At 60.2% G+C, this 16,025-nt stretch overlaps 1 protein-coding gene across 4 annotated transcripts in view; it reads right to left on the minus strand.

Annotated features, from left to right (window-relative positions):
- ZNF536 (zinc finger protein 536) overlaps window positions 1-16,025 on the minus strand; it is a 329,458-nt gene that overhangs the window by 92,880 nt on the left and 220,553 nt on the right. For all 4 annotated transcript variants that reach the window (XM_053916155.1, XM_053916158.1, XM_053916156.2 and 1 more), the window contains one exon: window positions 6,219-7,784. In XM_053916155.1, the coding sequence (XP_053772130.1) occupies window positions 6,219-7,784 (1,566 nt within the window). The remainder of the gene's footprint in view (window positions 1-6,218; window positions 7,785-16,025) is intronic.

A 16,025-nucleotide genomic window follows, 5' to 3' on the forward strand; every position in this document is an offset into this window, starting at 1 on the left:
TGTGCTCTTTGTGTGTGTCAGTGTGTGCGCGTCTGCATGTGTGATGTGTGTGCATCTCTGTGTGTGTGCATGTAGGTGTGTGCCGTGTGTCAGTGGGTGTGTGTGTCCACTGGTGCATGTGTGTGTGCGTTATGTCTGTGTTTTGGCGTGTGTGTCTGCTTGCATGTGTGCACCTGCGTGTGTGCTGCACCCGTGTGTGTGCTGCACCCAAGCTCTGTGTGCCGGGGCGTGGCCCGGGCAGCGGGTGTGGCGAGATCCCAGGAGAGCACGGACAAGACAACCGGAGTGGGGGCTGCGGGCTTGTCTCCACCCCGGAGGCGCTGTTGGCTCAGACAGCAGCTTCAGAGTCAGAAACACACAGCAAAAGAGAAGGGACATCAACAAGGCTAAACGTCACCCGTGTTTGCCGGCTCACAGGCACCGTCCACTCGTTTGTCCTGAAGTGAGGAGCGAGTCATCTGGCAAACACAATGGTCTTCGTGCTACAGCGCTGTCACCCCCCAGGGCATCGCCATCCCCCTGTGGCATTCCTGTTTCTTTTACAGGGCGGAGGTGGGGACCGCAGGAAGACTTGGAGAGGCTGCCCCTGCGTCCTCACTCTGCACAGCACAGGGCTTTGGAGGACAGCCCAGCATGGCCTGCCCAGGGCTGCCGGTTTCCGTGGGAGCTCTGGGAACAGCACCCACGCCTTGTCCCCACAGGGCCAGGGAGCCAGCCGGGCAGAGCAGGTGGGACAGGGTGGTGATTTGCACTGACGTACGGGATCTGTCCTTGTCCTTCCAAGCAAGACAAATGGTTCCCCTCCTGGCATCTAGCTTCAGGCCCTGGACACACCACAGTGCTCTCTCGTCGCCAAATCACCAGAACTGCCCTCCACGCTACCTTCCCACGTGCCCACGGATGGCTGCCGCTGAGCCGGCGTGGCAGGCGCAGGGAGGGAAAGCACGGCCCTGCGACCAAGGGGAAGTGAGGCCCGTGCTTCTCGCCGCCAAGGGGACGACGCTGTCAAAGGACCTCCGTACAGGGGCATCGCTGCCTGCGCCATCCTCGTGTGCAGGGTCACCTCCACTCTGAACAGCAGCCCCACTGAGAGCCACCGATCCAAGACTGTGACCCCGTCTCCCTTCACCCTCGCGTGCTGCCCCAGGGAAGAAGCAGCTGCCCCAGAGCCAAGGCGGATGCCAGCCTCTTCATCATCTGTGTGCCTCGCCGTGATGGGGTAGGGACCCTGCCGGCGTCCCTGCTGCAAGGGCACAGAGGTGGCCTTGCCGAGAGAGCTGCACCTGGCCGCCAGGCTGCACCACCCTGCCCACTCCACGACATCAGTCGCGTCCCCAGCCTTGGCATTAAATGGCCCTGGAGGGAGCCTACGGCTGCTGACCAGGGTCCTCCGTGCCTCACTGCACCGGCCAGGGGAGGGGTGGCAGGCGGGGTTCCACACATCATCTCAAGGGACAAGGGTCAGTCACAGCGACCTAACACTCTCAACACCAGAGCAGGAGGCGCTGACCCGCAGCCAGGCCCCACCCACAGCCTGCACAGGGAACTGTGGCTGGACTGGAGCTCAACCTGTCTCCCGCTCCTGGTTGACGGCTGCGTTGGCCGTGCCGAGCATGGGGATAGAGGCCACCAGACTACAAGCCTATGGGAGCGATTCTCTGGCTGTTTGAGAAAAGCTGCCAGCACTGCAGTCCACTGTGCGGCTGGTGAAGCGGGACGCTTCTCAGACTGGCCGTGCTGAGAGGGAGCGGGGCGTAAGGGGACAGACGTCACACCCCTAGAGAGCTCAGCGTGGCTGTCCCGACAAGTGGTGGCATCAGAGAGCCCTTTAGAACACAGGTGGCAGACACAAGGCCCTCGGGCCAAATCCAGCCCGGCACCTTGTTTTATCCGGCCTGGCACCTTGTTTCTACCCAGCGGCAGCACCGAGCTCCTTGCCCCTAGTTAAGGAGTAGTTACGTTTACATAGTCCTAAAATCACTTTTGGCCCTTTGCAGGCAACTGCGAGGCCGATGTGGCCCCTGGTGATAATGAGCAACACTCCTGCCCTAGAGAGTGAGGGGCCAGGCACTGCCCTGCCCTGCCCTCCATCTGGCTTTGCTTCCTCCCCGGAGGCCCTGCCCCCAGGCTCAGCTGAGGACCCAACACCCTCTGCTCAGGGGGTACTGCCCACTGCGGCCCCAGCCGTCCACCTCAGGGCAGAGAGGCAAGGAGCAAGGGCGGCCAGCTTGCTGTCCGTGTCTGCAAGCTCCGACCTGGAGCAGCCAGCCCCGGGCGCCATGAGTGCAGGCCTGTGCCCTCCGCCCTCCGCGGACTCGCGGGTCTCCACGCCACTGGTGGACCCAGCACGTCACCAGACTGCTCAGACCGGACAAGGGGCTGCCCACCCTGCCTGGTCCGTGGGTGGAGGTGCTGCTCTGGTTGGACACCCAGTGGGTCCTGCCCCATCGCAAAGCCGCGGACACTCCCGAGTTCTCGCACAGCACAGAGAGCCTGGCCGGCACAATCCTCCACGGGATTTGGACATGCAGGTGCTGGCGGGAGGATGGAAGGCGCTGCCACACATGGGTGCTTTGACTGGGGCAGGGTTTCGCGCGGCAAGATCAGGGAGCCTGGCCCCTCCAGAAACAAGGTGCGTTCTTCCAGCTCCACCCGGAGGGCATGATGTCGTCCTCAGGATAGCTGTCACACGTCTGAGGGCTCTGTCCCCCCAGGGAGAGATCTCATGAGAACCCCCGCACACACTCTCTGCACCGCACACACCACTGGCCTCTCTCCTGCACCAGAGTCTGCAAGGGGCCAGCTGGGGCGGGCAGTGAGCACTGGCCAGGGCCCCTGGCCCCTGACACCAAGGAACGGAGCACCCGAGACTCAACACCTGGGAAGCAGGCATGCAGACCCCACGAGGCACCTGCATGGGAGCCTGTGACACCTGTCGCCCACAGGCTCCAGGTCCAAAGCCCCTTCCCCAAGTCACCGGCAGGAGTCAGAGGAGCGGCTGGCGGGGCTCTGCAGGTGTCCACGTGATGGGAGCCGTTTGTGGTCAGCTTCCGTCACACTTGCCCCTGCGAGGACCCAAACAGAGGGCGCCCGCGACCTGTACAAGCCTGTATCTAGGGGCATGGGAGACAGATTTGGGTTTGCCTCCCAGACAAAACCCAATGGCAGCCTCTCCCGAGCTGAGAGGTACCGGAGTGATGCTTTGCTTCTGCAAGGCCCTGCTCCCTGAGCAAAGCCCAGCTCCAGCCAGCCGGCCCTCTGGGGGTCCTAGTCCACTCTGCAGGGGGCAGGAGGAGGGAGCTGGCGATGGGGATGCCAGATCTCCCCTGCAAAGTGGAGCCAACGGGCACCCAAGTTTCCAACCACACTTGTGCTTCTTGCGATGCTAGAAACAGAGGGCACTGGACTCGGGGTGGGGGGGGTGCCCCCAGTGCAGTGCCCATTGGGGATCCCAGTGGACCTAAGTTTTCCTGCCGGACGCCAGCTCCAGGAGGGGTGCACATACCAGGTCCCTGGGCACCAGGGTGGCACCTCAGCAGCCTAGGAGGAAACAAGGGCCAGATGCGGGAGGGGGGTGAGCCCAGGGCCTGGACATCCTGGAAAAAGAGGGTGGCCTCTCTGCCCCACCACCCAGGAAGACACGCGGCGGCCACAGCAATCCCACCCCCGGTGAGCAGGTGCGGGGGAACCAAGCCAAAGGCACCACAGAGCCCTGCTCTCCGAGACCCCCGAGACCCCGCAGTTTAGGTCTTGGCACCTCATCCTGAGGGGCGGGGGCGGGGGGAGTGGAGCCCAGTCCTCACCTGCAGAAGCCACCAGGGTGCCATCGGCCTGGCCTGAGGGGCCACCTGCTCCGTCCCAGACTCTGCGGCCCAGCGGCAGAAAGGCTGGCTGGGCAAAGGTTTTGCAGGTTCCCAGGAAACTCGGGGGTGGGGTGGGTGGGGTGGGAGCACTGGGAGCTGCTGTTTGGGGAAGGCTGGGCAGCACCCAGGAGCTCCAGCTTGGAGGGAAAGGGGCCCACAAGGCAGAGCAGGCTGCCGGCTGCCTCCCCCACCCACCCCGGTGCCCAAGGACACCACTGGGCCTGCCCCACCCCAGCACCCATAGGACATGAGAAAATTAATAGCGGCGACATGAGCTCATTTCAATGAGAATGAGCTTAGGATCAGGCCAGGTTTTGATCTTTTCTGATGCACGGATTTCTGGCAGGAAGTAGGGTCCTACTTAGGTATTTGAAAGAACTGAAAACAGATTTTAAAAAAATCCCCAAACAACAATTTAAAAAAATAAAAACCGACCCTAATCACAAGCTTAAAGCAATTAAAAAGAAAAGTTAAACGCAGCTCCCCCAGAAGGAAAGGGGAAAAATTGGACTGACATAAAACCCTTTTCTGCTTCTTTTAAATATTGTTTTGAACAGCTTCACAAGTAATGAATCGTGCGCGGCTAAGAATAGAACGGGGCGCTGGGCGGCGGGTCTGCGAGCCTCTCCGCAGCGGGGCTGTCAATATTTTTCGGGGCTGTCAGAGATCCATTTAGCGATTTTTGACAATTCAAAAAATATCTCTGACTGCTTGATCTAGTTCCCAATGAGTTAGGGAAGGACAGGGAAAAAGAAATGTATCCATTTAAGTCGTGAACCGGGTCCAGCTTCCCGAATCCCGCTGGGCACAAGGGACGTCAGCACTCACAGGTTAGAGATACTGCCTGCTCCCTCCCTGCCTCCCTCCCTGCCTCCCTCCTTTCCTCCTCCTCCTCTCTCTCCCTCCCTCCCTCCCTGCCTTCCTCCTTCTTTTCCTCCCTTCCTCCCACCTTCCCTCCCTCCTCCCTCTCTCCCTTCCTGCCTCCTTCCTCCTTTCTCCCTCCTTCCCTCCTTCCCCCTTCCTCCCCCTCCCTTCCTTCTCCCCTCCCTCCTCCCTCCCTCTCTCCCTCTTCCCTCTCTTCCTCCCTTCATTCCTCCCTCCTTTCCTCCTCCTCCTCTCTCCTTCCTCCCTCCCTGCCTTCCTCCTTCCTTTCCTCCCTTCCTCCCACCTTCCCTCCCTCCTTCCTCTCTCCATTCCTGCCTCCCTTCCTTCTTCCTCCCTTCCTCCCTCCCTCCTCCTCCTCTCTTTCCCTCCTCCCTGCCTTCCTTCCTCCCTCCTTCTTCCCTCTCTCCCTTCCTCCTTTCCTCCCTCCCTCCCTCCTTTACTCCTCCTCCTCTCTCTCTCCCTCCTTCCTCCCTCCCTTCCTTTGTTCAATAAGTGAAGCCAGTCACAGAAATCCACGCACAGGTCAAAGGTGGAAGGGACCACTGGCATCTCTCTCTGGCAAGCATATCTGGGGCTGAGCTTCTGTTCAGAGAGAAGCTTCCAGAAGACCATCTGAGTGCCAAGAGATGGACTCTGACACTCTCCACCCGCCGCACGTTCATCTGACCGAACCCCAGGCCTCACTCAGGCGGCGGTCACCTTCTGAGACCGGGAGCCACTCGGGGCGACCCTACCCTTCAAGGAGGGGAAGACACGCTGACCCGAGCAGGCAGGCAGGGGTCCGAGACACACAGGGCCACAGCTCCAGCCACCAGGGGCCGCGCGATGCCCACTTCTCATGAGAACAACAGACACGCAGACAGGGGAGCGACAGGCGGTCAGAAGGAGGGAGTGGGACAGAAGGCCAAAGCCACAGTTGCTGCCACTGGGTGAGTCTAAGGGTGGTCCCAAGCACCCCACCTGCGCCTCCCTGTCTGGAGAGAGGGGCTCCCACCTCCAGCGCAGGGTGAGCGGCGGGGCCACAGCGGCCCCCGAGCCAGCAGGAGAAGGACGCAGGACAGCAGGCCCAGCTCAGCAAAGCAGTCAGCAATGTCGTTAGGCACCTCGCGCGTAAGTTAGAAGTACTGAAAAGTTTGCAAGTTACCATGTCTCCTTTTCCTCTCCTATTTTTAAGTGTCTTTCCCCTTTAGGGTACAGATTAGCCACGGGAGCGGCTCCCACAGGGAGACACCATGGCCCAGGGCCGCCTCAGTGCGGGCGTTCCAGGCCCTACTGTGGAAGGCCAGGGTATGAGCCCCACCCTCCCGATGAAACCGCTTCTGTGGCCGTCTGCGGGGCATACCAAGCATCGTTGGGGCCCCTACCTGTTCAGTTCAAACCTGCAAATGCATAAGTCTGCCCCGTTTTTTTAAAAGGCGCACCCTCAGCACTGAGGTTCAGGGAAACGAGAAAGAGGAGGCTGCGACTTACCACACAAGTCAGGCCTCTTGACGCCCCCGGGGCTGGCTGAGCTGCCGGCGAGTCCGTTGAAGGCGGCCAGGCCGTCGGCGCTGTAGGCCCTCAGCACCGACAGCACGCTTGCCGGCTTCTCCAGGCCTGGCGGCCCCCGCTCCGGCCTGGGCAGGCCTGCCACGGGGTCCTGGGCTGGTAGGAGGCCCGGGCTGCGCCACGGCTTCTCCGATGGCTGGGGCAGGGCCGGCACCAGTCCCTGCACGGGCTGCGGGGCACCCGCAGGCAGCAGGACATCCCCTCCGTCACCACCGCCACTGTCCTTGCCGAGGGTGGAGGGCGGCTTCCTCGCCATTTCCGGCTCCGTCTCGGTCTCCTCGTCGTCGTTGTTCTCCCCCTTGGGGGAGTCCGCGTCCTCAGAGGAGGCCACGTCAGAGAGGTCGTCCCCGGTGGCCTTGTCCGTGGTGTCTGGGATCAGGATCGGGGTGTCTTCTGCGTGGGCCTTGCCATCGGGCCCCTTGTTGGGGCAGGCACTGGGGGCTCCTGAGCCCACGGCGCCGGGGTACACACCGAACTGCTTGTAGAAGTCTGACGGGAAGTTACAGAAGGCGGGGTCCACATGGCCGGGCCACGGGCCAGGCTTCTGCTCCCCCAGAGCCTCTCGGACAGGGCCCTGCACCACCTTCTCCGATGCGGCGTCGAGGGGCCCCATCAAGCCTGCCAGCGCCGCCTCCTTGCTTGTCTGCGCCGAGGGCAGCAGGGCCGCTCTGCCAGCCTCTCGGACCTGCTCCATGCAGTGCACAGCCCCCGCCCCGGCCTGGTCTTTGCGCTTCGCTTTGCCCAGGTGGTTGGCCCGCAGGTGCAGGGCCATGAGCTCCATGGAGGACGTCGTGAAGGCACAGAACAGGCAGCCGTGCCACGCGACACTGTCCTGCACCGTCACCTGGGAGCCGGGAAGGGAGGCGGCATCGGGCCGCACGGACAGGTCCAGGGGCTCATACTGAGACTTCTCCGATTTCCGAGGGGCCGGCTTCCTGCCGCCTTTGTCCTCGCCACCATCCGCCCCATGGGCTTTTGTGGAGGGTGGGTCAGACGGGCCTTTGTCCTTCACATCCTTGTCCTTCTTCAGGGAGCTGAGGACAAAGCTGTCCATGAAGGCTTGCAAGGACCCCTGGAAGTTCACACCATTGCTCACAACGCTTGGGTAGGCTCTTCCGGCTTCGGAGAAGTGGCTGCTTTTGGGAGGAAGGTCGGCTCCCTTCAGAGTGTCTGCAGGAGGCTCCGAAGACATGCCAGTGGCCTGGGGGTCCCCCGACGAGAGCACGCCCGCCGCCCACGGCTGCGAGGCCGGCGCCCCCCTGAAGTCCACTCCAGGGAGGCCCTTGAAGGCGCCCCTCAGGATGTCGGGCCTGATGAACAGGGCGGCTTTGCTGGGCAGCTCGTCTCGGTGGTCCTGGCTGGGCGGCTGCCCCGACAGCGGTCCCGCTCCGTTCTGCCGCTCCCGGTGGTGGCGTTCCAAGTGGTACTTCAAGGACGCGGACTGGGTGCCGGCGTAGTCGCAGTGAGGGCACTTGTAGGGCTTCTCACCTGCGGGGTTTGGGAGAAAACAGACAGGGCTGATCTCACTAGGGTGTGCTGAGCAAGGCGGGGAGGAGCCACACTCCTTCTTGGAAACAAAGCAGCTCCAACTAATAATTAGTGGGGGAACAACCGCTCTTTAATAGGAGAATAATTCGTACTCTTAAGCCTTTTTAATGATCTCGTACCACTTGGGACCATTCAGGAATGACACGCTATCCACACACAATTAGCTGTCTCTTTCTTTATCTAACACGCGGAAGCGACTATAGGTTTTAAAGGCTATGATTATGAAAATTAAGCATGATAATTCCAACCGCAGCGATCATTAAAAGTAAAAGTTTAAAAAGACGAAGTATGTAACAAATGGCTGGTTGCGATATTTTGTGTATACAATAGCTCTAAAATTTGTTTAAATTATACACATGGAAACCATTTTTAAACCTAAAAATTTTATGGCCTTGTTACGCAAGACTGCAATGAATGATTTAAGCCTCGCTCTGCGGTAAATCATGGATATAATTAGCAAATGGCACACGGCACGAGCAATTTATCATTATTTGGAGGGTACCATTCCAGACGGGCACAGATATCCGCAGACCCACTGCACTGTTTCCAAACACAGAGCTATAAATACCGATTCCATAAAATATTAATGCCATTACGGGGCATTATGATTGCAGGATGTAAGGACGTATAGTTAAGATAAAAAGCAGTCAATAAAACTTGGAAGAAAATGAGTAATAAAAAGGCACAAAAATATATTTAGTTTCTGTATTTGAAATTAACATTATCTACTGGTCTTTGTATCGCTTTAAATTTGTCCTAATGGCAAAGCTAATGCTCCTGGTAGTAAAATGTGTAATTTACCTGTAATAAGCACTTTCTAGAGAATAAAAATAGCTTTAAGGAGTGTTTTAAAACATATAAGATCATCTTCATGAATTAAATATTTATTTAAGTCCAACACCCCACTCCTGTTCTTTCCTGCGCGGAATAGACGCCGGCACGCACAGCATGTGCCTGCCTCGGGGTGGGACAGAGGGGACAGGAGGCGACACTCGTGTGGATTCAGAGACACCCCAAGAACTCGTTGCAACCCAGGGCCTGGCCCAGATGTTGGGACGGACAAGCTCTCCCAGGGAAAAGGCGGCGTGAGGGTCCCTGTTAGCTGCCCGCGAGGCACCTGGCAAAGCCCACCATGATTTTTCTGAGGAAGCCCCATGTGTCCACCTGCCCTCGTCCACTGTAAACCAGACCAGGTCACGTCTTCCTACACCTGGGCACAGCCGATGCCGTGACTCCCGAGGCCCAGGCATGGGGATGTGGGGGTGGCACCATTGATGAGGGAGGATTGGTGACCAGGAGGACCGGCAGCCTGGTGCTGGGCAGGGACAGCACGCCACTCATGGTGAGCGCCAGCCTCCCCCATGCAGAGCCGTGGCCCCTCACCCTCACCCGGCGGTGGGCTCCTGGGCAGCACAGAGATGGCCAGTGGGCCCGGGGAGGCCTGAGTGGACAGGCCCGGTGGCCCTGGCTGGACCGCTGCCACGGTCCTAGAGGAGGATGCTGTTCCAGGGTATGTGGGCCCGTGGCTTCAGGCCCTGTGTGAGGCCCACATCCACGTCACCACTGCTGTTTGGACACCTCACTGGAGACCAGGACCCGGTCTATGGGACAGGTGCTGCAGCCGGCACTCGGGTGGCCTGGAGCTGGTGGCCTGTTGTTGTGCAGGCGGCCCCTGAGACCGAGGGAGGGTGGTGGGCCAGGGGACAGAAGAGCCAGTCCAGGGACTTGGGGTTTGGTCCCTGGGAACTGGGGGGCTGGAGTGAGGCCTGCAGGTACCGGGTGAGACGCAGGCGGCATTCCAGAGACACACCTGGGGCCGATTAAGTGCATCTTAACCATCAATCACCTCAGGTTTACAGACAGCACCCAGGCCCTTGGTGGGGGCTGCGGAGGGGGGTGCAGACTGAATCCACAGGACTGGGCGGGGCTCCTGGGGCCGGGTGGGCGCGTTTCCAAGGGACATGCGCCTGAAATGCACGTGGAGCTGCAGTTCCCAAACTGGGCCGTGCATTAGGACTGCCGGGGCGCATGAGCTCCTGCCTTGATGCCCTGGGTCTGTGGTGGGGGCAGGGGGTGGAGGGCAGGGGGGGCACGGGGGGCACTCCACCAGCGTCCCTGGCAACTCGGAGGCAGACAAGAAAGAGCACACTTTGAAAAACTGAAGTGGGATTGCGTGAAGAGTTTTAAAAACAGCCAACACCTGATCCCACATCCACCTCCAGAAATTCTGCTCGCTGGCCCGGCGTGCAGTCTGGGTGCCAGAGTCCTTCCCACCCCCGTGTGGCCCTCTGTGCACCTGGGGGGAGAAGCGCAGTGCAGAGCTCCCTGGGGAGGGTCTTCAGGGGAAAACTTCAGGCGGCCGAGCAGGGTAGGACCCCTGACACCTGCACCCGGGGGGCGCTGAGCACCTGCTCTGGGGACCGGGCACCCAGTGCCGCTCTGTGCTCACCTGGGCACCCGACCCCCATGCGGGGCCCTCTGCCTCCCGCCCTGGCCACGCGGCAGGCTGGAGCTCGTGTTCTGGGAGGTCTCAGGCCAGCTCCGAACCCAGAGACGCCCATGCACACTCGTGTGCACACACCACACATCACATGCACACACTCCAACATCTGAGCTCCCGAGGGTCCAGGCCCAGCTGTGTTTTCTCGGGTTAAGTGCAGGTCCCAGAGAGCCCCGCTGCCCCCCGTGCCTTCTACATGCTCCGCAGGCCCCGCCCTGGCGCAGACCCCGAGGGCAGGGCAGCAGGCCAGTAGGCCGGCCGCTCCCATCACCTGCTCCCCAGATCAGGGCTCCGTGGGCTGAACCTCCCCTTTCAGGTGTGTGTTCGGAAAAACTAACAAAAACCCTGACCTTATTTTCTTTATGATCCCTCAGGATTTGAACTGCCACCCAGCCCTCTGCCTGGGAGCCCCCTGACCTTTCCTGGCTTCACCTCTGAGGGTCCCAAGAAGCCTGGACTGGCAGCTTCCCCGCCGTCTGGGATGGGCACACCCCCAGCAGAATCCCTGGGTGGCCTGAGGGCCCCCTTTCCACTGGACACACCAGACTTTCCGCCCCGAGGGCACAGGCCAGTGTGGGGTGGGGGTGCGGCCGGTGGGCGCACACAGCTGGTGGTCCAGGCCTGCTCCCTGTTTGGTGGACACACACTCGAGTCCACCTGTGCTGAGAGCCTCTCCAGCCAGCGTCCCCCATCTGGCCACTGGCTTCAGCACAACGTAGGGCTGGCTTCCGATGCCCAGGCTTCCAATCAGCTGCGAGCCCGTGGGCCACCCCACCCCTGCCCAGCAGCCTTGTGGCACCCGCAGCCCCAGGCCCTGCCAGCAGCTCTGTCTACTTGAAGGATTGGCCAGTGAGGCCATAAATGAGTCCAGACCTTCTAGGGGGCCCACTCGGGCTGCCCCGAGCTTGCCTGGGGGTCACCCCATGATGTTTGCGATGCTGTCTCTGCCCACGCCTCTTGTAGCAGCCTCACACTCAGGGGCCTTCAGAGCTGGGCTGGTCAGGGGCTTCAGGAAACAGTGGGCCAGGGACCCAAGGCTCCTCCCACAGGGCGGCCGCCAATCAAGCCCAGCCAGTAGTGGATATGGGGACCGCTGACATGCTGGCAAGGGCCACACTCCAGATTTCTTCGTGTGGCACCTGCTCTGAAATATTGGCACCCACTGAAACACTTTCCCAGATGTGAGGGGGCCACAGGCCCCACCCTGCAGCCTGTGGACTGACCCTGGACCAGGCGGCCCTTCGAGCCTGTGTCTGGGGAAGTCTGGGGAAGGAGAGCCAGTGAGAGCGAGGCGGGACCTCGCCCAGCCTTTGCAGGGAGGGCGTGTGGGCTCCAGCAATGCCGTTCTAGAAAAGAGCTTTGCTAAAAGAGACACAAGGAACAGTCATCAGCTCTTCGCTGCAATGGAAAAGCAGCGATCGGAACCGCCTTACAGGAAAAACAGCGTCCGCAGACGTAGCGAAACGCTGGACCTTCAACTGTGGAAAAGCATCGGGAGTGTCTCCAAGCCCCCAGGTAAGGAAGCGTTAGAAACCCGCGGCCAGCCGGTCACCCGTCAGGGCCGTCCTGGTGCTGGGCCCCCACCATGCACGCATTCAGCCGAGGGAGCCGTCACATTCTGGGGGTCACTGTGGGGCCGCTGGCAGCGAGCGCCAAAAACCGCTAATGGGTTCGCACCGATCTCGTCGGAAATCCCTTTCTCAAGCCTTATGAAGGCCGCGGGCCCCTGACGTGTTGCTGTTGTTCCTTGGTGTGTTTTGCTAACTCTCCGAAAGTGTTTTCCGCTTCCCATCGAGTGACCGATCGCGTGCCCGTGTTTGCGGCATCCATTTGAAATTTATCTAGTCTTCCTCCACATCCCCACTCGGTCAACACCAGGAGAGATAAATACGGCGCGGTCTCCACGGTGAAGCGTCAGTACGTAAATATAAATCGCACGCTAATTCCCCCGAAGCATATATACGATATAAACCTGAGTGCTATTCACACAGCTGCGCACTGCTAAACAGTGCCTTGTCCAGAAGGGGGACAATCTGTGTCTCTAATTGCTGTCACGGAAGCCGAGATTCATTATGTGACTTTCCCATTAAAATGTGAGCATTAATTTGTATAATGAAATATCGCAGTGTTCATTAGCCAATGCCTCACTGTATACCACACATTGTTCGCTACCTAGAAACTGTAGTTAATTTCACTAATGGATATTTCGCTACTTAGTGTTTGGTCGGAAATTTATACTGTAACATTACCTCTTCAACTTTTAAGGAAATTTAAATTCAATCAATTATTTTCCACAAAAGTTTGGGATGTCATTAAGGCAGCAAGACAAGGAAGGGGGACCGTGGAGGAAGAAAAGGGGATTGGAGCTCATCGTAGGAATACAGAAGAGACGGAATTTTAATTCAAAACGAAAAGGAAGAGAAGGATCGTCTCTTTTCGGGCAACTGGCTATTTTTTCCTTTTTTCATAGCTGCCCAGGGGCTGGACCTCTCGAAGACCAACGTACTTTCAGAAGAGGGGATGGCGACCGTTCGTGTGGGGACCACCCCAACTTGGAAGATGTCCTCACTGCAGGCTTCTACACAAGAAAGGGGCCTGGCTCCCTCACTGGGAGAGGAACTGCCTGGGTAAGGCCAGGGCCTGGGTGGGGCCTGAGGACCTGCCTTTCCACCCACATCCACCCCGGTCAGAGGAGGCTCTTTGGGGACAACAGGAGCATGAGGAGTAATGCCACCCAGCGGGCTCCGCGTCAGCGCTCCCTGCCTCAGCCCCCCAAGAACCACCTGGTGCTTGTGGGGAAACTGAGGCCCAAGGGGAGGCCGGTCCACACTGGGGCTGAGGAGGAGGCCAGTGCGTCCACACACCTGTTGGCACAAGTCACTTCCTTTCCTCCTGCCGGGTACTGTGGGAGCACCCGCTGTCGGAAAACTGGCCTGTCATCCCCGAAAAGAAGCCGAAGATCCACCCAGGAAAGAAAAAGTAACAACGTGAGGGGTAAAGGAACACAGGTCCCAATTCCGAAAGCCTGGATGGGGACCCGCCGTCACCGCCGAGACACGCCCTGGGGACCTGCAGGTTCCGTTCCCTCCCTCACGCCCGGCAGGTGGCACCTGGGGGCAGGTGCTGCAAGTCTGAGGAGGGAACTCACTGGGCCTGTCCTCACCGCTCCCGGGGCGGAGTTGCCGAGATCGGCCAGCCGCCACCAGGCCGAGCAGACCCAGCCATGGGTGTGAGGAAAGATGACTGCCAGGCCCCTCTGCCCTGCTGGGCACACAGCCCTTGGGGTGCAGGAGAAAAGTCCTCTGCCTTCCAGTCCCCAGGATCCTATCGGGGCAGAGGACCGGGGGCCTCGTGACCAGCATGCAGGCAAGAACCAGGAGGGCACCCCTGTGCCCCCAGGTGGCGAGGTGAAGACATGGCCCCTGGCCCACCCTGAGGCCCCCAGAAACCACCACCAGCTGCTCGGTGCAAACCCATGGCTGTTGCTAGTTCCACAGACTTGGAAACCAGCGCAAAATAGGAGAGGGGAAAATCTAACAAGATTTATTTACTTGTATTTATTTATCCTCACCCGAGGATAAGCTCATTGATTTTGGGGGGGTTGGGAGAGGGAGAGAAACATCAATCGGTTGCCTCTTCCACCCATTCTGACGGGAACTAAGCCCGCAACCCAGGCCTGTGCCCTGACCAGGAATGGAACCTGCGACCTTCCGGTTTACGGAATAGGTACTGCGACCCGCTGAGCCACAGCGGCCAGGGCGAGATTCACTGTTCACGAGTCCCTGAGCTTCCGGCTCCGCATCCTCACGAGTGGCCTGTGACATTTCTCCACAGCAGTCATTCCAGAGACGGCAGCCGCCTCCTGGGAAACTGGTGTGCAGGTGAGCACCCAAGCACCCGGCCCGGGGTCCCGCAGCTCGCTCCCGGCGGCCCACCACGGGTCCCTGGCGTCTTTCATTGTCCTCCTCACTCAGGGAAGTTTCCAGAACGTGTCAGCCTATGGCCTCGTCTCACTACTGCCATTGTCTCCGGGATGAGTGGCCATAAATTTCAGATGTTTATGAAGCAGAAAAAACAAGTTTGAAAAAAACATCCTGCTCAATCTTTAAAACTTCAAAAAACATTAAAACTCTGCATTTGCTTCTGCCCACATTCAGAAGGACTCCTGGCAGCTTCGGTCCTCATCCTCCGGAACGTTCCATGGAGCGTTTCTCTTACCCGTGGGCCAGCGTGGGGGTCGGGGCCCACAGGGTCGGCAGGGGTCCTGGCTGGGAGGAGCGGTCCCTTCCTCTCCTGACCCACAGTCCCCAGGGGACCAGGGCCACCGCCGTGTCCTCGTCTGACGAAAGGACAGTGTCGCAGGACACACAGCCAGGCCTCCACTCCTGTGACAGCCCCGTGGTGGGCGCCCGGTGGACGGCCCCCTCATCCTGGCCGCCTGTGGACCCCGCACACCCACCACCACGTCCCAGGGGCTCCAGCCCCCACTGGGGCGGGAACATGCCCCTGGGCCTGATCAGAGAAAGCCGGTGTCAGAGCTGCATCACCTTGAGGAGGGGACCCTGTGCCCGCCTGAGGAGGAGGGAGCGGCCCAGGACCCTGCACACAGCCCCGGTGGCAGAAGGCGGGGTGTCGCCTGGTCCCGGCAGGGTCTTCCGTCTGCACCTGGAGGTGGTCCCGCAGTCCGGCTGCCAGGCGCAGCTCCCATGGTGCCCTTCCGAGGTGACAGCAGGGTCCCCGGGAAGGGCTAGAGGCGGAGGATGGCTCATGTGTCGTCACACCTGTTCCCTCCTTCAACCTCCCACACACATGTCCCATGTGCCCGCCGCATGGAAGGGGCGGGCCCGGGGCACTGAGGAATCACGACCGCTGGAGACCAGTATTGTCACCAGCCTCGCATCCCATTAACCACCTGACTGGACAGGCTGATTTCACAGAGGGTGACGTCTGTGGAGAAAATACAGCAGGCGCGAGGGGCGCTGCAGATGGGGGTTGGGCCTGGTCTTGCTGAGGAGAGGGCACTGCCCACGGGGAAAAAGAACCTTCCACATGTCAGGAGCAGCAGGCAGGGGCACGAACATCGGCAGTGGGAGCCAGGCACCCACGCGGGAGAGTGGGGAAGAAGGCAAGGGTGGGGGAGAGCCGAGGGCAGTGAGCCCTGGTGCCCACTGGGCTGGGCCCCACAGGCCAGGGGAGGTTCTGGCAGATCTTGTGTGGCCCAGGAGAGGGGGGACAAGCTCCAGGACAGGAGGGCCAGTGACCAAGCCCCCTGCTCCCCGGTGCTGACAGTGCAGCAGCCCCGCCCAGGGTGCCTCTCTAAGTCAGGGAGATTCGGGGCAGCAGGTGAGGGTGCAGGTGAGGGGCATCTCGGACGTCACCAAGGCCCAGACCCGTGAACACCCCGCACAGCCCCGAGCCGTATCGATTCCCTGGGAGACAGGCCGCAATTATTCCTGAAAGCGGACGGCAGGTTTGTCCCTCCTCTGAAGCAGCCCACACTCCAGCAGACTGCGAGTCAGGAGAAAAAATCCAAGACAGTGGAGGTGTCCACATCTCAGAGGGATTTTCCTTTTCTCTTGGCAACGTCCAAACGACCAGCAGAAAAGCAGAACGATCCACAGCCGAGGGACCAGGCAGAGTCACGCAGGGGAGTGCTCGCTGCCCGGGCTGGGAGGACACCG

The sequence above is a fragment of the Desmodus rotundus genome, chromosome 12 (assembly GCF_022682495.2).
Source record: "Desmodus rotundus isolate HL8 chromosome 12, HLdesRot8A.1, whole genome shotgun sequence".
Classification (NCBI taxonomy): domain Eukaryota; kingdom Metazoa; phylum Chordata; class Mammalia; order Chiroptera; family Phyllostomidae; genus Desmodus; species Desmodus rotundus.